The following is a 25161-nucleotide window of genomic DNA, read 5'->3' on the forward strand; positions in this document are numbered from 1 at the left end:
CAACAACCGCCTCCGCCTCCTCACTGCCTACCCAGCGAGGCATTCCAAACGCCGATCTGTCGCCATCTCGACTCGCAACAACCGCCTCCGCCTCCTCACTGCCTACCCAGCGAGGCATTCCAAACGCCGATCTGTCGCCATCTCGACTCGGACGGGCCGTCAGACTGCCCTGTCATTGATCTTCGTGAATACTTCCGGGGCAGACTCTCTCTTCAGGACTGCTCGCAAGTACTCCACAAACCACGGATGGGGATCAGGGGCAATCACGTTCGACATGCTTCTTGAAAGAACGTTTGTTGCTCCGTCCACTCCAAGTGTAACCGACGGCGCCTTGATCAATGCCGCGGCCATCTGCTCCATACTCAAACGGTAGCATTCACCAAGCAGTGTCGTCGACAACATAGACGAACTCGGAGGAGACCGTTGATTGTTGAGAATATCAAAAAAGCTTTGCTGTGCTGGGTGCTCGAACGTGCTGAAGCCTGCCCCAGTTTTGTGCACTGCTGCAAACTTCAGGTCCAGCGCCTCACGCTCTTTTCGGCTAAGTCTCGGATAGACCTTAGCGTTCAATTGAGTAATAAGGGTCTGTGTCCCGGAAGCACGACGTTCCTCCTCTTCAAACTCGAGTGTCTCGTCGATCATTAGTCGCCCAAGTGGAGAATGAACAGCGTCGCAGTTGCTGAGGTGTGTCCTCATGTTCTTCGTTGCCGCCGATGTGCTTTTTTTTTGCAGTAGTGGCATCGCACTCTAAAAGTCTTGTATCTACCCTTTGAGTATTTCTCAAAGAAATTCCAAACGCCTTCTTGCTGTTGAGTCATCCTTGGCAAATCGATAATTGCTCTTGCCTTCTACTACTCTTGAAAGAGCCAACTTGCTAGAGCACGCTTCAAACCAACCATATCGTCCCCTGAGATACGACGAACGCTGCTGCCGCGATCGCTTAACCATCCAAATCTGATAATAAACGTGTTTAAACTTTTTTTTAACGTTTGATTCGATTCAATTCCTCAGACCCTGAAAAATACCTTTCGATAGCCAATAGAGCTCTCAAACACTTGATTGCGAGCCAGTCGGCAGTTTTTGGTCGTGCCAGTTTTTGCTGCATATCCTTAAATTCACTCCGTCCTGTAGATGAGCGCAAATAAACGAAAAATGGTTTGAGCGTGTGCTCTAATTCAATAAATCGTTGCAGAATATCCCAGCAGCTATTCCAGCTCGTCGGACAGTCGACTTTAAAAGTCTGGACGTTTGGAGGAGCAATATGCAAGTCGCTTTTTGTTGGATATTTTCAAAGCACGACCGATCCTTTGGAGATCTGCGGAAGCACACGGCTACCAAGCGAAATTTGTGCACAATTCCACGCATCGTTGCCATTTCATCCATATCTAAGCGAGCAAGCACCTGATTCAAACATGTATCCATTTCGTCAACGGCAGTGTCCCGTAGGGCCTCCATTTGTGCTTGATTATCCTCTGTCAACTCTGCATCTTCTTCATTGATGATCGTAGTTGTGTCGGGTTCATCTGCGACAATCGACTCCACAGTGGTGTTTGTTCCCTTTTTTCTTCTTTTATGACGGGAGTCCCGAGACGATGGGATGCAGGTCGTGTGCGATGCACGCACAGTGGTTAGTCTCCACTATTTTGCCAGTAGAAACTATATTTAAACCAGAATCGCGGACAAACCGGCAGCAGAACTCCTTCACAACTCCCCATTCTGCCATGATCGTATCGAGCGCTGCTGCGATAGCACTACCGTTGTTCTTCCCAGGAATCTCCTTAACGTCTAGCTGTTCAGCTGAAAGTTGTCATTCACGTAGTGAATGGTTAATGAAATGTATGAACGTGCGTTTCTTGTCGTCCAAATATCGCTTGTAATTGAGTACATTACATGACCGTGCAATATTCTCTTTTACGTAGACTCAAAATTCTTGGGCGAGGCAGATGATATCACCTCGTAACTGGGTACGACGAGGTAGGTGTAGCTTATTTCCACAAACCGTTTCGGCAATGAAAATAACAAAGACAATAAAGCCTTCGTCGTCAATCATTATAAGAGATCTGAAGTGCACTGCAATCCACCGCGCCAATAGGACATACACTTGCTTTTGATGTTCACCGCTAATTTGTGCAGTAGGCGCTTTTTTCGATTACAGCATCATCTCCAAAATCGGGATCTAGTGCTCGAGCTACTTCACGTTCCGCGTCATCGTCATCTTTACCGTAGGTTCTTTAAGGTGGAACTTTTTCATATGCTGTTCTACTTCACTTTTTCTTTCGAAAATCGAATAGCTCGCTTACATTTTGTACAGTATGCATAAGCAGCGATCGAGGTGCCAATACTGTGGATATGGTACTAGCATCGTGAACTGCCAAGGCGCGGGTTTTCGAATCCGACCCATCGGATACGTACTTCAGGCATCATTGCGTCGTAAACGGGAGAGTGCCAAGCAGGCTGGGACTTGTCGGAGCTGTGGGAATTACTTGTAGCGTCTTGAATGCCTCGCTTAAGCGGAGCTCTGTCGGAAAGTGACACACCTTGTGCTTGTGTCTCGCACTCTGGTATCGGATCCTGGCGATGTGCTTACCCAGCTTGCTCAATCGGTTTGTCAGCTTCAACCCGTGGTTCGCAACGACGACTGGCCTGGAAGCGCTTTGCATGGGGTTGCATAATTTTGGTCATGGGGCTCACCAATTGATGAAAAAGGGCTTTTTTGCAAAGTGTAAAAGTTAATGGGGTTAAGAAGTTACTGAGTAACCTAATACAGCTATCTGTGAGGTTACGGTACATGAGATTAAGGTAAGGCAAGGGCAACTAAAGTTGACAGCACCACTATCAAGTGCTTTACTACTACTGTCACGTGCGTCCATCAATTACAGACTCGTGACTCACGAGTTATTATGTGCAAAATAATGGCTTCAAAATGCCAAACGCAATACCATCACGTGTCGTGGTGTTAGCGTTTATTTCTACCCTTCAGTGTGCAATTGATTATAATAACTCGCGTCGTTTCGAGCGTCAGATTTCTGTCCTGAACTACATAAATTTCGTAAAAATGGCTTTCTTACTGGCCTGTGCAACGCGCGGTTCGCTAAGGGATCGACGCTGCGTCCGTCAATGCAAACACCGCGCGGATTTGTTTTTGCTGCGCGTGCGAGCGCGTTACTCGCCTTTCGCTGGCCATAATAAAATAAACTCAATAAATACAATATTTTACAATATTTGAACCGTTTAGGACATTAATCCCATATGAAGCACTAGTCACACGCACTAAAGGTAAATAAACTGCCAATTGGTAGCCATCCAATCTGACCAACGAGGTAATTTTATTTCTCCTTAACAAATTATGATTGGCCAGCTATTTTAAATATCATATAAGAGACAGGTTGAGATTCAGCTTAGTGAAATCAAGTAGAATAATATGGAAGCATTTCATACGTCTTTACTTCTATTAGATTGAAATTATACTATGGTCCTGTAAATCGTCAGCTTTCAGCGGTACTAGCGAGGCCTTATAATTTTTGGTAGAAGGCGAAAACTTGTTGTGGTGCCCCTAATTGGCGGGTTGCCTAACAGTAAACAAAACGCAACTTTGCCATTTCGCAGTCCTCCCAGCTTACAGCGAAGCACCCTATAATACAGTCTGAGTGGCGACTTTTCATCCAACAGTCTCCGATATCCGTAACGTGAACCTTAAATCCTCCCGTCCATCATGAGTGAGCTGCAGCTCATCGTCGAGAACCTCAACAAAGAACCATTCCGTCTGGGCCTGACGCTCGTGGCTTTCGATGAAAAGAGCAACTTTGAGTTGCTGCAGATTCTGCACGAGGTCTTCGTGGAGATCGATCCGACGCGTCACTCTGGAGTGGATCTTCGTGCGGAGGCAGATGAGGTGCGAGCTCAACGCTATTTGGAGTTCTTGCAGCTACTCAAGTTCCAACTTCCTCGAGACCTCGACGGGTTCCGAGAAGCTCTGGCCCATGGAGATCGACAGACCATCTACACACTGCTGCACTGGGCACTCAAGAGTCTGCCTGCACACCAGAAACGAGCGTATCTCGGTCGCTTCCTGGCTCCTCTCAATGTGCCTCAAGAGTATTTCGGAGATGGCTGTAGGTTAAACCTTGATACTACTAAGTTTTACGGTTCTTCTAGGATCTAACATGTCTGCATTTTCAGCGTTAAATGCCATGTACGAGCACTACCAGCAGCTACAGAATCAGTTTAAAACTGTACACAAAGAGGTGGATCAACTACGAGCTTCCAAGTCTCGTCCTGGTGAGCTACGGCGTGAGATCTCCCAATTGGAAGAGGAGTCTCATCAACTCACTGAGAAGATCGCTAACTTGAAAAAGAAGACAACCTCAGACCCAGGATTTCAGGAATTATTAGCTGCTACGAGCGCACTGCGCAAAGAGCAGGAAGAACAGGCCAAACTAGCAGAACGAAAGCGAGACCAGTTACTGTCACTGTCACTAGCGGAGAAACGCGCACGAGAAGCTGAAGCGCGACTGCAAGACCTTCGAACTTCACTGTCGCAGGACGCTACACCAGAGCAGCTTTTTGAGCGTCTACAGGCCCAAGTGGCTCGCAACAGTGAGATCCTCACGACCAAGTTCCCAGCAGAGTTTCGAACCCAACAAGAGACTTTACAGCGTCTCGAACGGGCCCTCAGTGAGCCTCCTAAGACAGAACACGATATCGCTGACATGGAGGACGAAGTACAGGCACTTAGACGTGCCATTCAACAGTACCAGACTCAGATTGCCGACGCCCAGGTGGCTCAAGGTAGCGGAGAAGAAGACAAGCTCGCAGTCTTCCGCCAACACGCTAACCTTCAAGCTCGTAAGTTGGCCGAGAAAGAAGAGGAACTGGAGCAGCTACGAGCCGATAAGCAACGTCTTGTACGTAGCACGGAAGAATTGGAGGCCAAGTTGGCGTCAATCTCCGGGAATAAGTTTATGAGTCGTGAAGAGTTCAAACAGTACGCTACAACTTTACGCAACAAGACCAACCAGTACAAGAAGGTCAAAGCGGAACTGGCGGAACTCACAGCCGAGAGTGTGGTGCTGCATCGCACAGAGCAGCTACTTAAGAGTAAAGACGCCGATTTAGAGGGGTTCCTACGCGATCTAGAACGCCAGAAAGGCGTCAGTGGGTTCCTGGCAACGCAAGATAAGATCGACGATGTCTCGGTGCAAAATGCGCGAGTGAATGCTCTTAAAGGCGAGACGCTCGAAGAGATCTCGCGTGTGGTTACCGACATCAACCAAGCGCTTAAAGAGCGTAAGAACCAATTGGCTCCACAGATTAAGGAGCTGCGTACAGTTCGTCAACGTTACCAGGAGATGGAGCAGGTTTATCTGGAGCGCAAAGCTCAATACGATCACACAGCTGTTGGCCTTGAGGCTGAGCGCCTGAAGCTTGAACAGGAGTGTGCTGCCTTCCAGGAGGACGCACTACGCGAGGAGTCTCAGTTCCATCTACTGCATTGTCAGCTACAGCTACAACAGGGCAAAGCTGACAAAATTGCGCAAGAAATTGAGTTCGAACAGGGCACCTCGAACGCTCGTCTGCTTCGAGACATCCGCTCGTTTCAAGAACTTTACAAGCACAAAGTGGCGCAACAGGAATCGCTCACCAAGGAGCTTCGTAAGCAACAGAAAACGCTCAAAACTTCTGCGCCTGCTAAGAAGCAGCAACGAGAAATGTTTGAAGGGTTATTGCAGCTTCTCGCGTGCAAATCTCGTCTCGCTCAGCAAGAAAACCAAGGAAACGCTAATGCAAACCGAAGCGGAGGCGGAGCGGGACAGGATCTCTTCGACGGACGCACGGACATCGCGCACTATGACGTCGGAGGAGCTAACGTTATGACCCTGGAAGCGTAACGGGAGGAATCAGATTCATTTTCTTGCATAATATATTTTATTTTGTGTTATTCGTCGAAATTGTTGCTTTTTCTTTAACTAGTGAACCCCAAGCTCTCGAGCTCGCGTTCCAGCTCGGCCTTCTGCTTCTCAAAGCGTCGAGCGAGTTCCTCGCGATCGCGTTCATAGTCTTCCTCAAGTTGACGTAGTTTCTGCTGCACTGTGCGCAGTGAAGCCTCTGTAGCTCCAGCAGCACGAATTGTACCCGACTTGGAAGAGGAAGACGTAATTCGTCGGAAATATTTCATGAAAGACGGCTCGTTGCTTTCTGCTTCGGGCTTCGTCGTTTCTCCTTGGCTGCTCTCGCGACTACTGCGACTGCTAGTTCTCGAGTTCGAGACAGGAGCCACAGGAGCTGGAGGTGGACGCACAGTTCCTGAGGCAGAAATGGGGATCATTGTACCGTACAGATCACTGGACGTGATCTCGCGCTCACGAGTTTCCGAGCTTGTGCTCTCCATTGTAGAGTTAGTTGACTTGTTATCGTCACCTCGATACACCATCGTACCACACCCGTCTTCACCCCCTGCATTAGAGAACACTGTGGTCCCTCCAAAGCCATTCAGTCGCATAGATGAAAAGCCTACAGCCGTGTCGGAGCCCCCAAAGCCACCGAATCCTCCCGTGCCGTTAAGGAGGGATCCGTTGCGTAGCATAGTACTGAGATCTGCAACCGACAGCGAACCATCAGGACGACCAGTAGCAGCGTCACGGAACTCCGCTTCATCCTCTGCGCCCCGTAGTCGAGCTTCATGCACCAGCTCCAAGCTCTGTTCTACCAGCTCCTGAAGAACCGGCAGCCCTGCCATCCTCCCTCCATTACCAGCACGACCCGAATTCGCACGTAGTCGCTCTACGCTACGAGCGATGAACGGATGACGCAGCAATTCGTCCGCTGACGCTCGTTCCTGCGGGTCTTTCTTTAAACACACAGCGATAAAGTCTCGGAATTCAGTCGAGTATTTGTTAGGCTCACGAAGCTCGGGCGGTGCTCGGTTAGGGATCAAAAAGATGGCACGCATCGGATGCATATGCGCGAGTGGAGGCTCACCTTCAGCCAATTCTAGTGCAGTAATACCCAGTGACCAGAGGTCTACCTTACAATCGTAATGAGCTTCTTGAATCACCTCTGGTGCCATCCAGAAGGGCGTTCCGATGACTGTACGGCGCTTACCAACAGTGGCTGTGAGCTGTGCGGACACACCGAAGTCCGCCAACTTGGCTACACCGTCGCCGTTAAGTAGCAAGTTACCAGCTTTAATGTCTCGATGGATGAGACCTTGAGAGTGTAAGTGAGCGAGTCCTAGCGCTACATTAGCACAGACGGCAGCAATCTCCGGTTCGCTCAACACGCGACGTCCACGCAGCACATGCAGGTCAGCGAGCGAACCAGCGGCGCAGAATTCCATGGCAATCCAGAGCTGAGACTCGTACGAGAAGCTGCCACGGTAGTGTACTACAAAAGGAGACTCGCATCGTTCTAAAATGCGGATCTCACGTGTCAATTCGTCAAATGCAGCGCGGTCTTCACTCTCCACAGGCACCACCTTGAGCGCCACAACCTCGGCATTCGACTTGTTCACAGCTTTATACACTTTGCCGTAGGATCTACAGGATCACAAAAGGCATGAGTAAAATAAGTTATTGAAGGTAACGATGACAGTGCACTCACTCACCCTTCTCCAATGCGTTCCAGCACTTCATAGACTCCTTCGGGGTTCTCGTTCCGCTGGATGCTCGCCATCCTGCTGACAAACTCGCAGAATTAGCAATGGACTGTGCAACAAAAGCTCGCGCTTGTCGCCGTAATTAGCCGTCGGCTGAACTCCAAACACTACAAGAATAAACAGTAACAACTTCAACGACATATTATAAGGCCCACATGACACATAAGCGGCCAGCTATTTCAAGCTGGACAACGGACACACAAGAACACTAGGAGACAACGTCGTACGTCCTTGTTATCGCCCAGGACGCCGAGAAAACTACGTCCTTCTTATGAGAATGAGCTGATTGGATCTAGCGCTCTACTTACAGGACCATGAGCTCCGGGTTCTCCATGTAAGCCTTGAACGCCTGCAGGAACTGGCCAGCGATGACGCCGTCCACCACGCGACGGTCCGACGACAGCGTCACGTTCATGAGCGTAGCGATCCGCGGCTCCGGGTTCACGCCCTCCACGATCTCAAGAGGCGGCAGAACCTCCTTACGACCGCCACCCACAGCCAGAATACAGGCCTGGGGCGGGTTGATCACAGCGCGGAACTGGTCGATACCGAAGCTACCGAGGTTCGACACAGTGAAGGAGCCGCCCTGGAACTCCTCAGGCTTGAGTTTGTTCTGACGCGCGCGCGTCACGAGCTCCATAAATATGCTGTTGACGCCGCTGAGACCCAGAGTATCAACCTTTGGCACAATGGGCGTGATGAGACCCGTGGCGGTGGCTACAGCCACCGAAACGTCCACGGACGCATTGGGCTGCACCCTCTGCGTCTTAACGTCGAAGAAGCAGTTGGCCTCGGGCACGTCACGCAGCGCTAGAGCCACAGCCTTGAGGATGAAGTCGTTCATACCGACCTTGACGTCGTGTTTGGTCTTAAGTTGCTTGCGGAACTTAAGGATGCTGTCGATCTCGCAGTCGATGCTCGTGTAGCTGTGCGGCACTTCCTGCTTGGAGGCGGCCAGGCGCTTAGCGATGATCTTGCGCATGTTAGACAGCGGCAAGTCCTCGTACTCAGCGTCAGCAGCAACAGTGGACGTGGCCACAGGCTGCGCAGCCGGAGCGGCACTCGCGGGCTTCGCAGGCTCCTCGAGAGGCGAGTGGTTGAACTCAGGAAGCAGCGAGCGCTTGCCCAAGAACTTAATGAGCGGCACGCGGCCGCTGTGGTTTGACTCCGCGGCGGGTGTAGAAGCAGGAGTAGGCTCAGGCTTAGACTCGGCCACAGGCTCAGAGGCGGAAGGAGCTTCAGCCGAGAGGTTGGCGAGTGCGCCGCTGTCCAGTAGCTGCTTGTACGTGTCCATGTCTTCCACAGTGTACGCGAGCAGCGCGCCAATGGGAAGGTCGGCTGAGCCCTCGGGGCAGATGATCTTTGCCACCACAGCGTCGTCCTGCATCTCGTAGTCTACGACGGCCTTGTCCGTCTCCACTTGGCACAAAACTTCGCCGGCGCTCACTTCCTCGCCCTCTTTCTTAAGCCACGAGGACAGAGATCCCGTCTCCATGGTGGGCGACAGCGACGGCATCGTCAGAGGGGATACGCCCTCGGGAAGAGACGAGAAGGCGCGGCGCAGCAGAGGCGCCACGCGACGCTCGGCCGACAGCAGCGAGCGGCTCAGACGCAACATGTTGATCGGTTCGTGGCTTGACCAAAATGTAGGAGTGAGGGGCCAACCAAGCACCAAACGAGTGGCCAATCCTACATCGTTTTCCAGGTTAGTATGGATGTTTGTATTAGGATGAATCGACATAGACAAACGCAGTGCAGTGTCTTGATGGGTGTGATGCACAGAAGATGTGACGTGCTACAGCTCACGAGCGTTAAGCGTTCATATCCGCTCCAAGGCCTAGCAAGAACGCGGCAAGGTGAACATGACCGTTAAAGCAGACGAGTTGCAGAGGAACGCTTGAGTGCATCGTTCCGATCATTAACGTTCCAACCAAAGTCGATCAGTACCAGTTCAACTGGTACTGGTCCAGTTGCAATACGTTCAGGTATCCGGCATGATGCACACGAGTTGCAGAGGAAGTTACGAAAAACAAATTATTAAGCATCTAACGTTCTCGCTACACGTATCGGGCCTTTGCATCGATCCATGTCAACGTCTTGGTCCGATCGTGAGAAGTCGGTGCGTTGTTCATCTTTCTCGCTTGCAATTAGAAAGTGTTCAACGAGTTGATCACATCGAACCGCAACAAACTCGTAACTTGACGAGCTGCGCTGCGTCTCGTTCTTCTTCTTGCCGGGCTTTGAATTCACAGTCTCATACTCCTGCACTAGGTTTTTTTTGCCTTGCAACCAGCCTGAACGGCGGTTGATCAGTCGACAGCAATTGCACTATTTTTTTTTATTCTAAGAAAAATAGGTGCCTGTCACAAAAAATAGTTTTCTAAGAAGTAAATGCCAATCGCTTAAAATAGTTTTTTTCTTCTTTAAAAAATCCAGATTTGCATTCCGATTGGCTCAGAGGCAAATAGAGTACGTGACATGGCTAGTGCCACCGGAATGTTCCAGATTTAGTTCTAAATCTAGATCTAGAACATATTTGTTTCGGCTCAAATTTTGGTTGTGCCTTAAAGAAAACCGAGGTTGTTCGCCTCATTTTTCCTCCTATCGATCAGGGTACCGGTATCAGTCGTAGTGAGCCTACAAGATAGTTTAGTGCTGACACAAAAGTGTTTTAATTGCAAGAGTGAAAGTCTCGGTCGAGCGAGAGATTACCCAATTCGCAGTTGACACAAGTCGCCAAACAAAATGAAGTCATCCGACACGAAAATAACAACAACGGAATTATATTTTCAATGGCATGGTGCTGCAAAAATACTGATAGTAGTGCGTGTGCCTAACAGCCAGATAAAAGTGAATACAGAAAAACAACGAGGCGTTTGTGTTGGGTATTAGGCCAAGTAGTACTGCAGCAAAAATTATTACGAGCATCAGTTTGTATATCGTAAGTATATAGTGCATTATATAATGGTTCAAAATTGTTTAACCGAAGCTACGCGTTTTGTAAAATTTGCAGTATTTTTGCACTCATTCCAGCTTTTATTTCCTGTCAATAGACCAATCCGTTTCTGATTTCATGGTTTGACGATCAGTACGACTCCATTGTATTTTTTCCGGAATCCCTGTATTACACACACTTACTTCTTTTGATGGTTAACGAAACGCAAAGCAAACAACGCGAGCAAGCGATACACCACGATGAACCCTAATACGAAGCCGAAGTTTTTCCAGATCTCACTGTGCTTCATTGCGAAAACGTCCCCAATATAGCCTTTCACTGTCATATTCTCGGGGAGGGAGGGTGGCAACCCAGTCATGACGTGGCACCCAATCTCCGATCCATCGCCGTCACTTGGGCAGTCACCAAAGGCCAGTGATGCGACCAAAGCCAACGAGTACTTGTGCGGCGTAATGTGGAATAACCACTTGTAACCTCGAGGGATTGAGCCCCCAGGAGGGTTGAAGCCAATAAACAGGAAGAAGATCATTTGAATCAGCGTACCAAAAATCGTAGCGACTTCGACAGTTGGCGCAAGGTACGACATAAGTTGCCCGAAATACGCATGCCACAGCACGTGCAGGGAGAGGTGAAACCAATATGTGAAGAATGTAGTCGCTCCTGTGAACCCGGCCATTGGATAATACGGCGCCAAAAGCAACATCGTGCTGAAGAAGACGTACGGGATCTCCACCACCGTCGAACCCACGAAGTACCAGAGCGCATTGTACGTCTGAGCAGCTCGCTCGCGGTAGAACACTAGACGATCCTGCGATGTCATCGGCATCACGCTGCTGAAAGTGATGAAGCCAAAGAACCCAGTCGTGCAGTACAGCATGCCCATACCCGAGTTGATACCGGCGTACGACGTGTACTCTGCATCAACGTATGTATCAGACCGAGCGTAAGTGCCAGGAAGAAGCGAGTCAAGTTGTATGATGCAGTGCGCCAGTACATATTGAAGAAGCGCTGAATCAGGAACTTGGCTTGAGTCAGCTCCGACGCAGCGCGCTTCTCACTGAACTCCAAAGCGGACATCAACGGCGACGGACGTGATATGCCTTCACGGTCTAGGTTTGCCTGGAGAAGCTCGAAATGCTTGCTCGACTGGAAGATTTCCACGAAGTCGGTCGTGTCACCGTTCGTGTTGCCCACACCGGCACCGATCACCTCCAACATCCACGTCGCCGGGTTGTAGTTGTCCTCCAACTTCGCCACCCCATCGATCGATTCAAAGTACGCGATCATGTCACTCGCGTTCTGGCCGAGTTCGCCGGCAAACACCGTCTCACCACCACGTTTCAGCAGCAACAGACTGTCGAATAAGCTAAACACCTCTGTCGACGGCTGGTGGATCGTACACAGCACCGTCCGGCCCGTGTTAGCCACCTTGCGCACACCATCCATGATGAGCTTGGCAGAACGTGCATCCAGACTGCTCGTCGGTTCATCCAAGAACAAGACACTCGGTTGCGCCGCCAGCTCCACGCCAATGGTCAAGCGCTTCATCTGTTCCACGGAGCTGCCGCGGATGATCTGGTCGGCGATCGCGTGCAGGTCCAACAAGTCCAAACACTCGCTGACAGAGTCAAACTTGAAGCTGTCGGGAACGTTGGCTCCTTGACGCAGGAACGCACTGAACGTGAGAGCTTCGCGGAAAGTAGACGACTCGGAGTGGATGTCCATCTGCTCGCAGTAGCCTGTGGATCGACGGATGGCAAGGTCAGTAGCTTGGTGTCCATTGAGCAGAATCTGACCGGTGATCTTGCCATCAGTCTTGCGTCCGGCGATGACGTCCATGAGTGTGGTCTTGCCGGCCCCTGAGGATCCCATTAGCGCCGTAATGGTACCGGGTAGAGCGTACCCGCTGATACCCTTAAGCAAGTTGATGGATTCCTTTGGGTTGGCTGGGTCGGACACAGTGTACCAGAGATCTTTGAACGCGACCGTGACCGGCACAAAATGCTTCTCCCTCACAGGAAGTAGAGACACCACTTTTTCATCATCAGTGGGTGACCCACGAGGCGTATGAATTAGACTGTAGCCATCCGAAGCTCCGTCCTTATCTTCCGAGTCGAGCGTGATATTCTCGTAGCTCTCAAAGCGATGATACTCCAGCGAAATGTACGACAGGAACATGAAGAAGACGTACGCTGCCGCCGTGAAGACCATGCCGTACCACAACCAGAACTTCTCGGTCGGCACTTCAAACGTTCTTAAAGAATACTCCCCCATAGTCATATTGTAGTTGGCGCAGTAGTCGACGTTCTTGAACACACACGTGTCGAACCTAGCATCGGTGTACTGATTCACGGCAAGCGCTCGAACTCCCCAGGCCATGGGGTTAATCCAATAGATCCAGATGAGGTAGTCTGGAATTTGGTCCTTGGTAATGACGAAGCCGGCGAACACGACGAAGAAGAGAATGGAAACCACCGACACTGGGTAGGCCACATTCAGGTTCGGTGAAGCGCACGATAAGAAGAAAAACCACGAGGTCATGGCCAAATTCGTCAGGAACATGGTCAACTCGAAGAAGAGAAAGGCTTCAACCGTTGGCACATAGCCACACATCCAGTAGACGATGGAGCCAAAGATCAAGCTCTCCGCAAGACCCAATGGTATCTGACTCACCGAGTTGGAGAGCACAAAAGACGCGGTACGGAAGAAATTGGCTCGACGCTGTTTGTAAAACACCTCGCGAGCCGCCATGAAGATTGGGATTTGCGCCTGTTGTCCAAGCGATACGAACATAACAGCGTTGACGATTATACCCATCATTAGCTGCGCGTTAGCCTCGTCGATCTGGTAGAATACACTCGAGTACAGCAAACCCATCAAGATGATCATGGCCGAGCGACCTACGAGAAACGCTCTGTCGCGCGTGGTGAGCGTGATTTGTCGCTGCACTACAGTGATAGTGCTGTTCCAGAAGTTTTGGTGGAATTCGGGGATCGGGTCCATGTGCTTGACCTTGTCTTTAATAAGGCTTGGATGGACCGGGTCGCGGAGATCTTCCATCATGCGCCCGTTGATTGTGGAGCGTGCGAACAGGTCGGCGTACTGACTGGCCGAGCGTGGAATGCTGCTGGATCGTATTGAGTTAACCTCATACTGCGCCTGCTTGTCGGTACCCAAGTCCAGCAGGAAGTCAGCCACGTCACGGTGCGGAGGACACTTGAAGCCCAGACCCTCGAAGTAACCTGACGCCTCAGCACGCGGACCATGGTACATTACGTAGCCCTCGTTCAGAATCACCACATTGTCGAACAGCTCGAACACCTCAGGCGACGGCTGCAACAACGATATCACTACAGTCTTACGGAACTTCTTGGCGAGACTGCGTTGCGTGGCGATTATGTCGAAGGTGGCAGCACTGTCGAGACCCGTGCTGATCTCGTCCATCATCATGACGTACTTGTTGCCGAACTCCATCTCGCCTGTGGTCACGCGCTTACGCTCTCCTCCAGACACACCGCGGGTCATGGCATCGCCGACGATGGTGCTTTCACAGTTGTCGAGTCCGAGTTGCTGGATGACGATGTCTGGGTGGTGCTTGGACATGGATCTAGCAGCATCTAGTGCATCCTTGTTCTCCTCGGGTGTACCGTTAACAAAATGTTGAGCGTCACGCTCCGAGAAGCCTCCACCACAACAGGCGTGCGCGAACTCAAGCGTCTCCTTGACCGTCAATGAAGGATAGTGCTTGTCTCGCTGAGTGACGTAGGAGACGAACTGTGGCAGACGCCGAAGCAACTCGTTGACCGGCGTGCCGTTGTACGTGACCTCGCCCTCAATTGTGATATTCTTGTGGTCTGGGAACCTGCCGCTTAGTAGCTTCATGAGCGAGGACTTGCCAGATCCGGGTTGACCCAGCACGAGATTGATGGTGCCTGGCTTGAAGATTCCGCTGACGTTCTTGAGGATCTGCTTCTTGATGGTGTGCTTCTTGGCGCACAAACCCCGGACGCTCTTCAAGAGTTCGTTGCTGAGCGTGGGTAGCTCGACCTTAATGTCGGTCTCGTCCTTGACGACGACATCAACAGAGATGGAGACGTTCTTGAAACGCACCTCCATCTGTGGTAGTGTTCCGCCTAGTGCCTTCTCCATGCGGTAGGCGACGTGGTCGTGGAGTGCTTGTGATCCCTGTGCCATTAGCGTCTTGCCACTGTCATACTCGATGGAGGCGCACATCGGCTGACATGCGTCTGCTGGAGTTTTCGCTACCATGGTAGCGTTCAGTAGCAACTCAGTGTTGTTACTGAGGATATTGGACTGAAGGCGCAAATTCAAAAGTGAGTTGTGTGAAAGGGACGGTGACGCACGTTAAACGATAACCATTTCCCTCTCGCTAGTTGAGCGTATCCAACCCGTAATAATCCATTGATTGTGCGGGAATGTTGTAGTTTATTTTGTTTTCAGCGAAATGTGTAACACCCGTCTCCGCTGAAAGGTTTCCAGCATCGTTCGCTGTGGAGCATTTTTTAATCGGATTATCTCCCCGCCAACGAAAGCATAATCGTCGCTCGAGGTAAGATTTCATCCACAACGAACGATGCAAGAAGCTGCTCAACGGATGCACCCCTTCTATGCATCATCAGTACAGTACTGTAAAATGTAATATATTACGTTATCATGCCATTGGATTTACAAGAGACTCCAGTGGCAGTTAATTGCTGAGTACCATCGAAACGTACATGCGGTGGTGTTTAAATCAATATCCGAGTCCAGCTTTTATGTGGCGACTCATTCTGACGCCAAACTGCTCTGGCTTCTCATATTCATCGCTCAAACTAACGTCGTGCCCTCAGATATCGCGTTTTCTTTAAAAGTTAGCAATAGAGCGGAGATTATTCTAGTAGTGCTTCGGTACGAAGTAAACGTACAGCCCAACTGGAATTAATTCATGTCCGTGTGTTGTGTTTTACACACAGTTTCATTCAATACAAATATCAAGTGAATCCATTTGTATTTTGTCACATTCGCATGGATTTTTACGAGGTATCGAGCGGCGGAGGGAAAACCATACATGGCCGCATTGACTAAAAAAGAAAATTAATTTCTGGGTTCTGTCTATGACGAGCTGATACTGTAATTTTGCACATGTCATTCTTGAAAAATGAGCGACACCCATTTTGATAAGAATTGGTCGCTAAAACTAGGTGATTAGTTGGTGCAGTAGGGCTCTTCGCTCCAACTAATCACCTGTTACATAGGTTTACTTAAGTCCTCGCTTAGAGTAGTTTTGCGATTACTATAGGCACTAACAGTTAACATTACTAACACAGACAATCCAAAGCGAGTTAGTAAGATCAAACCTTTCAGAGATCGGACGTTATAAAACATTGTATCATCGGCCAAGTGTGCCACCCACATGTCGGCTGTGGAATTCCAAAGCACTTAGCGATGTGCTCTACGACGACAATGCAAAGCCAGCTAGCTATCAGTCTATCGCTAGAGTTCGCGGAATCAGCTCCCCATTCCTCAATTTACCAACAACCAGTACTTGTCAAGGCTTCGTAACCAAGATGCAGATTCGCTACGCCATTGCATGGGCAATGGTAGCCATTCAGTCCACCGACGCCTCTAATTCTACCTCGAAAGGTGACCTGAATGGTTGGTACCCCTGCTCAGAGTACACTTTCTCGGACGAAGGTAGTTCTACCGGTCAAGTCGCGCAGTGTGCCGTGTACAGTGCACCGTTGTGCTATCCTGGAATCTGTGAAACCCCTCCGGGAGTAAACTCGGAAGTCGACGTCTTTGTTAAGCGTTTACCTGCCACGGCAGCCGATCCCGCCACTACAACCAATGTATGGCTGCTTCAAGGAGGCCCCGGTGCATCGTCCACTGACTGTAGTGTTACTTGCTTTTGTCTGCAATAGTTGAAGCGTTGTTGATATTGTTATGTGTCGATCTTGTTGGCTGTAGTGGAGATCTCGATGGCGACCCTGCACTCGGAGCTGGAAGGCACAGTAAACGTGTACACGATGGATCATCGTGGCACGGGGCGTAGCACCAAGCCCGATTGTGTCGCGGCGCAGGTTACAACCACTGGGTCTCCTTGGGGTGATGAGATTGACCCGTCCGAAGTGCCTGCTTACGCCTAAGATTTACAAATCAAATACGGCGACCTTGCATCTTTCTCCGTGACGACGGCTGCAACGGACCTTGCGACTTTCATTTCCAGATTCACGAATGGAGCTGGCACCATTGTATATGGCGTGAGTTACGGCACAATGTTCGCTGAAAGGCTCATGCATCTCGCTCCTCCTCAGGTGACTGGATATGTGCTGGATGGCATCGCTACAACTTCTGGAGCACCTGAGTTTTTCTATGCATCGAAATGGGACAACAACTTTGGTGAGGTGGGCGACGCTTTCTTGGCGCTAGGTGAGAGTGATAGCAACTGTAAGCCCCACTTCGATTCCAATGGCCTCAACAACACTCTTCAAGGTGTACTTGAGCAATTTGACCACGATCCGAACTCAACATGTGCTGCGTTGGTCAACAGCACGGTAGAAACCGGTGAGTCGCCGTCAGCCAATCTACGGATTGCACTCGGTAACGCATTGACGAACTTATACGCTCGGACTCTTATCCCCCCGGTTGTTTATCGCCTTGGACGTTGCGCTCCTGAAGACATGGATGTGTTGACATAATTCTTCACGACCGTCAGCGCAACTGTGAAGGCTAAAACACAAGACAGCGCGTACGAGTCGACCCTTCTCTATAGCCTCATCGTGTTCTCTGAACTGACGGAGTCACCGGTGCCGTCCATGTCAGAGATGAAAGATCGCTTTACGAGCGTGAAAATGAGCACTGCGTTTTACTCTCTGGGTCCTCAATACTGTGCCTTCTCGAAAGACGCATCACTGTCGTGCAAAGAACTCAATGTGGGCACATACGAATCCAATGGCATCGTGTACAAGCGTGATCAATACTAACCTGCTAAAGTCTTGCTACGACTAGAGAGCACAGAAGCGATGAAGCCAAAATCAAGACAACAACATCAAATTGAAAACAAGTCGACAACGTACGAAACTCACTACACTCAAGCTCTTGAAAACTTCTTCGCGAACCAATGGGGAAAACTCAAGCTGGTGGCACTAGACCCACTCAAGCACTTAGCAAAGTCGCAGACGGCGATCCAGTACAATTTCAGCTCTGACCACGCTTCATTGACTAGCCCAATGCGGAGTTGCTTCTCAATACAACAGGCACCAACCTCCCTGCAAGTGACAACTCAAAACGAAAGACGAAGTCCATAATGGACCGTTTAAATGCATGTCAAAACAGGCTTCTATAGGGTAAATAAAATCACAAATAGAAGGCCAAATTTCTCTCACAAGCGTGATTAATACTGGAACAAGACAGCTACGATTCCAAACCAAGCAAGTGTGTTGCTGCTGAGTGGTAAGCTGGACCCTCAGACACCCAACAAATACGCTGAGTACTTACTGAATGCACTTCGGGGCGAGAAGAAGGAATTGATAGCCTTCGAATACGCAACACACGGCACTGTCATGACGACTCCGATGGTTGCGGATAATCCGTGGAGTGAAACTTGCGGAATGAAGGTGCTGGCATCGTATGTGCGCGTTGGTGGGGATCTCGAACGCTTGGATAAATCGTGTGTGGCCGAAATGCCAGCGTTCAACCTGACCACGCCAGATTACTATCTGTATAGTTACTTTGGCACAGATGTCGCCGACGATGGTGTGTTTAATTCAACCTTGGTACACCTGGGTGGCAGGCTACTAGTATGTAGCCTCCAATGCTTTGCTATCTCTCGTGGGCTTTTGCAACGTTGTTGACAATAAAGCGAAAACAATGCTCGTATCTGACATTGGCTATTGCTCAAGAAACGTTAATATGGGGGTAGTAGTAAAAGGAAATTGGGCTGCCGTCCTTGCACGGTGCCCGATACAACATAGTTCTCTGTCTGCTCTCTCGCTCTAGGTCTCTACATGTGGAAATCAAGGTGACAGGAGCAGGAAGCTCGGCTCTGTCGTCAGCCAAACCCACTCAAGTGTCACTTTTGTCGTCATCGATTCATTCGCAGCTCTGTTGCTCCGCCTCAGTCCAGGAGGAGTACCAACGTCTGCGCTTTCTGCTCCAAAACACGTACACGCACTTGCACGCATATCACGAACACAATGAACCGTCCAGGACGCCTACGACGCGCTGATCCCCTCCCTACAACGCCACAGAAAGTTAGCAGATAATACTATAATTCACAGCATTCAAATCAAATCGTTGCGTACTTTTTAAAGGCTTGGGCGATGCGATGCGAGTCGAAGGTGCAGTGGATGCTCACGATGCTGCCGCCGCTCACGCTAACGATATCGCACGACTCCTCCGTCACGATCTCGCTGTTGCGCAGGATCCGGAACGTCGTCGACGTCATCACCACTGCCGTCTCCTCGTCCTCATCCACCAGGATACGCAGCACGCGGCCGCTACTGCGCTCCACCGTCTCGTCGCGAATCTTCCAGTAGTCACACAGTCGCTTGTAGCCGTGGAATTCGCCCCAGTACGGTACACAATCTGGTAAATTCGAGCTCAACACGCAGCCGTCCGACACGGGGTCGATCTTCTCTTCCATCCAAAAAGACGCCGGCGCGTCCAACGGCGACGAGAATTTCAGGTTCGGACCGAACAAATTGCGGTAGAATTCCACCACCAACTCCCTCATCTCCTCCTTGTTGCACTTCAACGAGCTGATCGAGCTCGTAGTCGCTGACAGCCGCTGCTTTGGTGCATCGTCAGGGACCAACGACAGTCGCTGCTTGGGCAGTGGAGGCGACGGGTTGGCATTCGACACGCAGACCAAGATCTCAGTCAGCCAAGTGAGTCGCGTGTCGATAGAGTCCACCAATACCATGAACGCTCCGTGTCCTTGTGTGTTGATCTGGAAGCCAAACACATTGTGCTGACCGTGGACGTGCATGGGGAGACCCTCGGACACCGTAAGCGGACGTGCCGTTCCTCGGACGAACGTGCGGTCCTTGGCATGAGCCTCACTAATGTAGTAGCTCAAGGAACCGTCCGAGCGATTGAGTACGAAGTAGTATCGCTCCCACGCGTTCTTGTGGCCGGTCTCGGGGTATTTGTTCTTGTACATGTAGCCTGCTGTGATGACGTTCATAGACTCGGAAGACTTAGAGGAAGCTGCGGGGACATCAGTGACTATCACTCCAGCGTCGCGGTTCACGAATGTAGTGACGTCTTCACCGCGAGATGTGTCCACAACGAACACATCGGTCTGGCGAGGGGCCACATTAGGGGAAGCGTAGGCCTCGTTACTCAGCGCCAAGACCTTCTTGTCTACTTTTTCATTGTGCGTTGTCACCAGCGACTTCCGTAGACGCTTGAACACGCTATTCCAACCGAACGAGTTGCGCTGATTACTGTCTCCGTTAGACTGCGACGAGCCCGAGTCTTGAGCTGGTGGAGCAACTGGTGGCTTAATAACTGAACCCAGACGCATCGGGGATTTGAATACAGGAGACTGGAGAACATTCTTGAAGTAGTTGGACTTGCGAGACCCATCGCCTTCGCTGTTCCTGTTTGTCTCGGTCTTTTCCTGCGGTGAGTTCTTTGGAGAATCCTCCTTGGACGTAGGCGACGGTGAAGCTTCCTTTGTGTTGGTGTCAGTGACGATAGCAGGCGGAGTTGTCTGAGCCTCCTCCACTTGAGAGTCCTCGCCCTTCTCAGCGTCTGTCGTCTCAGGTGATTCGGACTCAGACGGGGCTTCCTTCTCACTAACAGAGTTTCTTGTACCTGGCTCTGTGGCTTCTGGTTCTTCAGCTGAGGCTTCCGGCTCCTCCTGCAGCAAAGTCGGAGCTTCCTCTTCGACAGCAGGCTCCACAGCCGAGCCACGCTCGCTCCTTGTAGCCTGTTCACCCACCGAACTCCTCCGTTCGTCCGAGCAACGCGAAGTCTCCGATCCGCTACTGAATCGCGTCTTCTCCGACAGCTTCGCCCACGCAGGATTGCGCTTGCAATGGAACACAACCTGTGCGTTGTTCTGAGACGGCGCCTTGCTCGTGAATACCTCGTCGATCACGTCGTGTAGTATAGCCGCGTAGATGTCCAGCGACTGGATGTCCACCTTGGCTCGTAGCAGCAGACTGATGATGTTCTCTGGCACTTTAATGTCCACACCGAAGAGATCTTTAGTCAGCGGACAGTTCTTCGCTCTCGAGGCATCTGCATCACGCAGGATGAACGAGATCGCCGGCACCACGTGGATAATGAGCATGTCGAACGACGATCTCTTCTCCAGAATCGACAGATACGCCTGGATAAGGCCACCATTGTGCAGCTCCTCGTCCAAACTGGGGTCATTGAGCAACACCAGGTTGTTCAGATATTTAGCCAATGAGATCTCCACAGACGAAGGCAGTCCCTTGTTCAGTTGCGACACGAAAGAGCCGCTGGTTTTCCGAGCCACATCAAGCACATGAGTCCAGAGCGCATGGCCACGAGGTAGAGACGTCAAGTTGTACATGGACGTCTCGTTACTGCCGTCATGTGGCGAGTTCGGGTAGTGCTCGGCCTGGAAACTGGAATATCCGAACATCTGCGTGTTCTGCGCCTCCGTTTCGGGTGTCTGGTTGTCTTCGTCGCTCTCCGCGCTCTCGTTCAGCAGCTTCTGACACAAAACTAACAGCTCAGCAGCCACGTGGATGTTCAGAGCACTCGAGACTTCCGTCAGCTGCTTGTCGCGGATAATTGCGAGCTCATCCGACGCGTTCTTGAAGATTTCTTCGACTATAACCGGCTGTTTGGACATCTCCTCCAACAACATGTACTGTAAGAAGTTGTGGTAGCCATGAGTCATCGACTCAAAGCCTCGAATTGTGCCGAACTGGTCGCGAACAAAGTACTTGGACAAGTATACACCTCCTTCGCGTCGACTGAAGGCTCCTAAACGGTCTGCTTGATTGGCTTGGAGCATATCGACCAGTAGATTGGTGGTATTCTCTACTAGAGGGAGGTTCTCCGGCTTAGAGGGATCTACCCGCGTGGCCTCGGCCAGCAGCCTCGCAGCGATCTCCATAGCGTCATTGCGTCCTGTGATGGGATGGACGCTCTCGTAGCTCTGCAGTATAAGCGTCAGCATGTACTTGATCGTGTTCGAGTACAAGTGAGGGATGACCATGGGCAGGAACCGCTTAAGTACGTTGTTAACGTAGCCCTCCTCCAAGCAGAAGCCGTCATGGAGACGTACAAGAGCCTTACTGAAGAACAGCAGCTGCATTTCATCCAATGGGATGGGGTTCTTGAAGATCGAGTACAATTGCTCCCACTTGTCGATGTCCTCAGGTTCCTGGCATCCAAACACCGCGGTGGACGCTGTAGAGCCCGAACTGGAGTCCGAAGAGAAGGATTCGTACAGATCCTCCTCTCCAGTGTACAGTTTCATGATGATTTCCGAGCATAAGAAGTGTTTCTTGTAGTAGCCGTACTCTTCATGAGGCTCCCCACTAAGTACGGGTGGAGTGACAAACTCTGCGAGTACTTCCTTCACTGTCTCGGGCTGCATGAGCCACAGTCGGATGTCGGAGTCGGTATCCTCTAGAATCTCCAGCACAGGGTCGATCTGCATGTCCAGGAAGGCGGGAAGCGTCATTTTCTTCTGATTTAGAGACCCAGAGAAGAGCTGGTCCTCTGGATACGATGGTAACGAGCGTCGACGGTACGTGTCAGCGTCATCCAGGAACTTGGACAGACTGCCAGTGCGTCCGCCACGGTTCGTGATGACTTCCATCTCGTTCACCGAGAAACTCATCGTTTGAGGCACTGCAGGCTTGACGGCGTCCTCATCTAACAAGTCTACGCCGTCCTCCATGGCCTCGTGGAACTCGTCGTCCTCGTCGTCGTCGTCGTAGGCTGCCAAGTCCATCAAAACCTCCGTATCGGCAGCCATACTGTCGATATTTTCGTTCGCGTCGTCGCTCTCTGTCGTCGACTCGACAGGCTCCACGCTCTCCGCTGTTGTGTCTATCTCTGACGTTTCTTGCGCTTCCTGCTCGGCCTCATTGTTCTCTTTCTCCTTGCTCGCGGCGGTTTGCTGCTTGCTCTTAGGCACAAGCTCCTCGAGCGTCACAGGTTCGCCTACGATCTCGGGCGCGTCTTCGGGACCTGCAGGCGTCTTACACGAGCGACTAGCGACGTCGCTGGGCACTGTGGCCGCCTCCATGTCGCTGCTTGGGGTCGCCGTGGTGTTAGCTGGGCGGGGGGACGACTCTCTCGCCCCGGTGGAGGTCTCTGCGACGCTAACTGTTAGCAACTCACGTGTCCGGTCTGGCCGACGCAGGCTATGCCGTGTAGGGAGAGGGGGGAGCCATTTCTATTGGCAGAAAAAAGAGCCAGCCACGCGCAATGAGGTAATAGTGACATTGGCGGTTTAAGGAGGTATGGGTGAATAATGTTCTTATTATGTGGTAGAAGAGAGGCTAAAAGGGATAAGAATACCTGCCGTTACGGACTCGTGCTGACTTTCCTCTCTGAATGCTGCACGATGATTGGCTGCCAAAGAGCCACTCTTCGGAAATGGCTGCATAGACGGTTGCAATGACCGATTAAGTACGAAAATATGAAACGGCGTTGTGGTAACTTCGACTTGAACTGTGCAGCAACATGGTGCGAACGATACCTGTGCATTGAATACTCTAGCGCTAGTAGAGCGTTGAATATTATCTCGTTTTCGAGAGATATGACGTGGCAGGATGAGTACGAAGCATTTCGGACGGGCTGACCGGTTTTCTGCACTCTAGACGGAGGCGATCGTGTGGAAGCACGCGAGCGAGCGAGAGCTGGCGCAATTGGCTACGCGGCACTCGGTGGACGACTGTAAAAGGTGCAAAGATGTTTTGCAATGAACATGTGACGGAGTTGACTGACGCGGTATTTGTTGCTGAACGTTGCTGACATGTTAGCGCACTGGCGGAGATCTTCGAATTGGATCTTTCGGACGAGAAACAGAGGTTTTTGCTCGACTTCCACCTGCACAACTACTCATATCCTTTAGAAAGCGTTGCAATGAGTTGCGTATAATTCTAGATTTGATCCAGGGACGTGGCTAGTTCGCCTTAACGACTGGAGGCGTATACGTTCTGCAGGCAAAGACACTTCGAACTCAACCAAACGTCAGTGTTTCTCGGGATCTGCCAGACGCTCATGAAGCGTGACTTCGCGAGTGACAGCACGACCGACCTCAAGAGTAGCTTTGAGTTTTTCCAGGCTATGCTGCTCACGCACAGCGTCAATCGTTCACCTAAGAGGTAAGAAACGGCGATATGTGCTATGGCTATGGCACAAAGCTAACGAAATGTCGGCATGTTGGCAGTGTGGGGATTTTCAGCCGCGAGGAAGTCGCAACTATCGTGGACTACGTCGCGAACTCGTACTACCGACATTTTCAGCTCTACAAGTGCATCTACACCCCGTATTACCACTTACACTTCGTCCAGCGCGAGATCAACGACGTCCAGACGCCCAAAGCTCTTCGTCCGCTCAGCCAGGGATTCCTGCTCACAGCTAAACCGATGCCTTCTGATGAAAGCGTCAAAGAAAACGACGCAGAACCTCCCAGAGAAACTTCAGAGTCACCAGCAGACGAATAACCAGCATGCATGCAAATCTATATAGTCTTCCTCTTGATTTTCACCTCATTGCCTCCCACTCACGGCGTCAAAGAATGGGAATTACGCAAACAAATGCTTGTATTTGGACTGTGAGAGTTGCACGAACTGGTCGTACACGTCCAAGTCGAAGTTGTCACCGAAGAGCGTCGTCTTGAACTCCTGGATGGTCTCGCTATCCACAACGCGACCTATCACCTCCACCACTTTGCTGCCATAGTCGGTGCCCGGCTGCGTCGTCACATTCACGATCTCACCGTCCTAACACAAAGCAGATTTAGGTGCAATTAGAGATATCGTTTATGAGCTCCGGCAACGAAAACTGATGCCTTACAGAAGTGCGCAGTACGACGGCTGTGGGCGAGTGGCTCTCCACAGCACCAACAAGTGCGACTGTGTGACCCACGTAGGCGCCCATGGTCTTCTTGTTGACGCGCGGGGACGTCGCATTACCAGTCGGAGCTCCACCAAAGTCCATCGTATCACTTCCTTTATTACAGTTTAGTTCGTGTTGTGGCGCCAAAAATGGAGTTGGCGCCGTACAATTGTTTTTACCAATCAGAGCAGATTACGACCAATTCAAATAATTTTAATTTATATTTAAAAAAATATGTTTTACATTATTAAAATACTGTACAAAATATGTGATGAAGTCGTAAAGTCCCAAGTTCTACATGAGACAAAATGCCAGGACATGATTGTAGGTTGCAACTTGCGACGGCGCATCATTTAATATTGGTACGTCTTTTTCCCCTGGTGGCGTTCACAGGTCCTCTAATGTGACGGGGTCACACAGCACCTTGTGCAGAGGAAGTTTATTTCCTCTAGAGTATACAAACTCTAAGTGAACGACCGTTCAC

General features: G+C 50.7%; 11 protein-coding genes across 11 annotated transcripts; 4 read left to right on the forward strand and 7 right to left on the reverse strand.

Annotated features, from left to right (window-relative positions):
* Positions 1-159: 159 nt before the first annotated feature.
* PPTG_18086 (hypothetical protein) lies at positions 160-642 on the reverse strand (the record flags this gene model as incomplete). The annotated part of the gene is made up of 1 exon (XM_008915989.1): positions 160-642. The coding sequence occupies one exon, from the start codon at positions 640-642 to the stop codon at positions 160-162; it is 483 nt and encodes a 160-aa protein (XP_008914237.1).
* Positions 643-1115: 473 nt separating this feature from the next.
* On the reverse strand, positions 1116-3184 carry PPTG_24258 (hypothetical protein; the record flags this gene model as incomplete). Its single annotated transcript, XM_008915990.1, has 4 exons — positions 1116-1125; positions 1686-1789; positions 2413-2571; positions 3128-3184. 4 exons carry the CDS (start codon positions 3182-3184, stop codon positions 1116-1118), a joined length of 330 nt encoding a protein of 109 aa, XP_008914238.1.
* A 348-nt stretch (positions 3185-3532) lies between these two features.
* Positions 3533-5946, forward strand: PPTG_18087 (hypothetical protein). Its single transcript, XM_008915991.1, has 2 exons — positions 3533-4112; positions 4180-5946. Exons 1-2 carry the CDS (start codon positions 3713-3715, stop codon positions 5886-5888), a joined length of 2109 nt encoding a protein of 702 aa, XP_008914239.1. The 5' UTR covers positions 3533-3712; the 3' UTR covers positions 5889-5946.
* On the reverse strand, positions 5909-7753 carry PPTG_18088 (STE/STE20/MST protein kinase). Its single transcript, XM_008915992.1, has 2 exons — positions 7604-7753; positions 5909-7535 (listed from the first exon to the last, which is right to left on the reverse strand). The coding sequence occupies exons 1-2, from the start codon at positions 7669-7671 to the stop codon at positions 5963-5965; spliced, it is 1641 nt and encodes a 546-aa protein (XP_008914240.1). The 5' UTR covers positions 7672-7753; the 3' UTR covers positions 5909-5962.
* Positions 7754-7771: 18 nt separating this feature from the next.
* Positions 7772-9321, reverse strand: PPTG_18089 (pyruvate dehydrogenase complex dihydrolipoamide acetyltransferase). Its single transcript, XM_008915993.1, has one exon. It carries the CDS (start codon positions 9270-9272, stop codon positions 7959-7961), a length of 1314 nt encoding a protein of 437 aa, XP_008914241.1. The 5' UTR covers positions 9273-9321; the 3' UTR covers positions 7772-7958.
* Positions 9322-9411: 90 nt separating this feature from the next.
* PPTG_24259 (hypothetical protein) lies at positions 9412-10050 on the forward strand. Its single transcript, XM_008915994.1, has one exon. The coding sequence runs from the start codon at positions 9649-9651 to the stop codon at positions 9961-9963; it is 315 nt and encodes a 104-aa protein (XP_008914242.1). The 5' UTR covers positions 9412-9648; the 3' UTR covers positions 9964-10050.
* Positions 10051-10587: 537 nt separating this feature from the next.
* Positions 10588-14932, reverse strand: PPTG_18090 (hypothetical protein). The gene is made up of 2 exons (XM_008915995.1): positions 11549-14932; positions 10588-11525 (listed from the first exon to the last, which is right to left on the reverse strand). Exons 1-2 carry the CDS (start codon positions 14877-14879, stop codon positions 10789-10791), a joined length of 4068 nt encoding a protein of 1355 aa, XP_008914243.1. The 5' UTR covers positions 14880-14932; the 3' UTR covers positions 10588-10788.
* Positions 14933-16177: 1245 nt separating this feature from the next.
* On the forward strand, positions 16178-18410 carry PPTG_24260 (hypothetical protein; the record flags this gene model as incomplete). The annotated part of the gene is made up of 6 exons (XM_008915996.1): positions 16178-16502; positions 16578-16715; positions 16758-17210; positions 17619-17846; positions 18024-18365; positions 18403-18410. The coding sequence occupies 6 exons, from the start codon at positions 16178-16180 to the stop codon at positions 18408-18410; spliced, it is 1494 nt and encodes a 497-aa protein (XP_008914244.1).
* A 33-nt stretch (positions 18411-18443) lies between these two features.
* Positions 18444-23001, reverse strand: PPTG_18093 (hypothetical protein). The gene is made up of 2 exons (XM_008915997.1): positions 18914-23001; positions 18444-18845 (listed from the first exon to the last, which is right to left on the reverse strand). Exons 1-2 carry the CDS (start codon positions 22855-22857, stop codon positions 18824-18826), a joined length of 3966 nt encoding a protein of 1321 aa, XP_008914245.1. The 5' UTR covers positions 22858-23001; the 3' UTR covers positions 18444-18823.
* A 255-nt stretch (positions 23002-23256) lies between these two features.
* Positions 23257-24331, forward strand: PPTG_18094 (hypothetical protein). The gene is made up of 5 exons (XM_008915998.1): positions 23257-23300; positions 23435-23517; positions 23597-23677; positions 23771-23941; positions 24007-24331. The coding sequence occupies exons 1-5, from the start codon at positions 23298-23300 to the stop codon at positions 24281-24283; spliced, it is 615 nt and encodes a 204-aa protein (XP_008914246.1). The 5' UTR covers positions 23257-23297; the 3' UTR covers positions 24284-24331.
* Positions 23664-24872, reverse strand: PPTG_18095 (hypothetical protein). Its single transcript, XM_008915999.1, has 2 exons — positions 24636-24872; positions 23664-24562 (listed from the first exon to the last, which is right to left on the reverse strand). The coding sequence occupies exons 1-2, from the start codon at positions 24777-24779 to the stop codon at positions 24365-24367; spliced, it is 342 nt and encodes a 113-aa protein (XP_008914247.1). The 5' UTR covers positions 24780-24872; the 3' UTR covers positions 23664-24364.
* Positions 24873-25161: the final 289 nt, after the last annotated feature.

Source organism: Phytophthora parasitica (assembly GCF_000247585.1).
Source record: "Phytophthora parasitica INRA-310 unplaced genomic scaffold supercont2.78, whole genome shotgun sequence".
NCBI classification, from domain to species: domain Eukaryota; phylum Oomycota; class Peronosporomycetes; order Peronosporales; family Peronosporaceae; genus Phytophthora; species Phytophthora nicotianae.

Coding starts and splice junctions, on each gene's coding strand:
- PPTG_18094 (XM_008915998.1), top strand. Junction 23,678..23,770: donor TTCCACCTGCACAACTACTC/ATATCCTTTAGA, acceptor GGAGGCGTATAC/GTTCTGCAGGCAAAGACACT. Junction 23,942..24,006: donor GTCAATCGTTCACCTAAGAG/GTAAGAAACGGC, acceptor GCATGTTGGCAG/TGTGGGGATTTTCAGCCGCG.
- PPTG_18090 (XM_008915995.1), bottom strand. CDS start 14,879: ATGGTAGCGAAAACTCCAGCAGACGCATGTCAGCCGATGTGCGCCTCC.
- PPTG_18093 (XM_008915997.1), bottom strand. CDS start 22,857: ATGGAGGCGGCCACAGTGCCCAGCGACGTCGCTAGTCGCTCGTGTAAG. Junction 18,846..18,913: donor ATCGCCCAAGCCTTTAAAAA/GTACGCAACGAT, acceptor GTGGCGTTGTAG/GGAGGGGATCAGCGCGTCGT.
- PPTG_18088 (XM_008915992.1), bottom strand. CDS start 7,671: ATGGCGAGCATCCAGCGGAACGAGAACCCCGAAGGAGTCTATGAAGTG. Junction 7,536..7,603: donor CTGGAACGCATTGGAGAAGG/GTGAGTGAGTGC, acceptor GTGATCCTGTAG/ATCCTACGGCAAAGTGTATA.
- PPTG_18087 (XM_008915991.1), top strand. CDS start 3,713: ATGAGTGAGCTGCAGCTCATCGTCGAGAACCTCAACAAAGAACCATTC. Junction 4,113..4,179: donor AGAGTATTTCGGAGATGGCT/GTAGGTTAAACC, acceptor CTGCATTTTCAG/CGTTAAATGCCATGTACGAG.
- PPTG_18095 (XM_008915999.1), bottom strand. CDS start 24,779: ATGGACTTTGGTGGAGCTCCGACTGGTAATGCGACGTCCCCGCGCGTC. Junction 24,563..24,635: donor CCGTCGTACTGCGCACTTCT/GTAAGGCATCAG, acceptor GCTTTGTGTTAG/GACGGTGAGATCGTGAATGT.
- PPTG_24259 (XM_008915994.1), top strand. CDS start 9,649: ATGATGCACACGAGTTGCAGAGGAAGTTACGAAAAACAAATTATTAAG.
- PPTG_18089 (XM_008915993.1), bottom strand. CDS start 9,272: ATGTTGCGTCTGAGCCGCTCGCTGCTGTCGGCCGAGCGTCGCGTGGCG.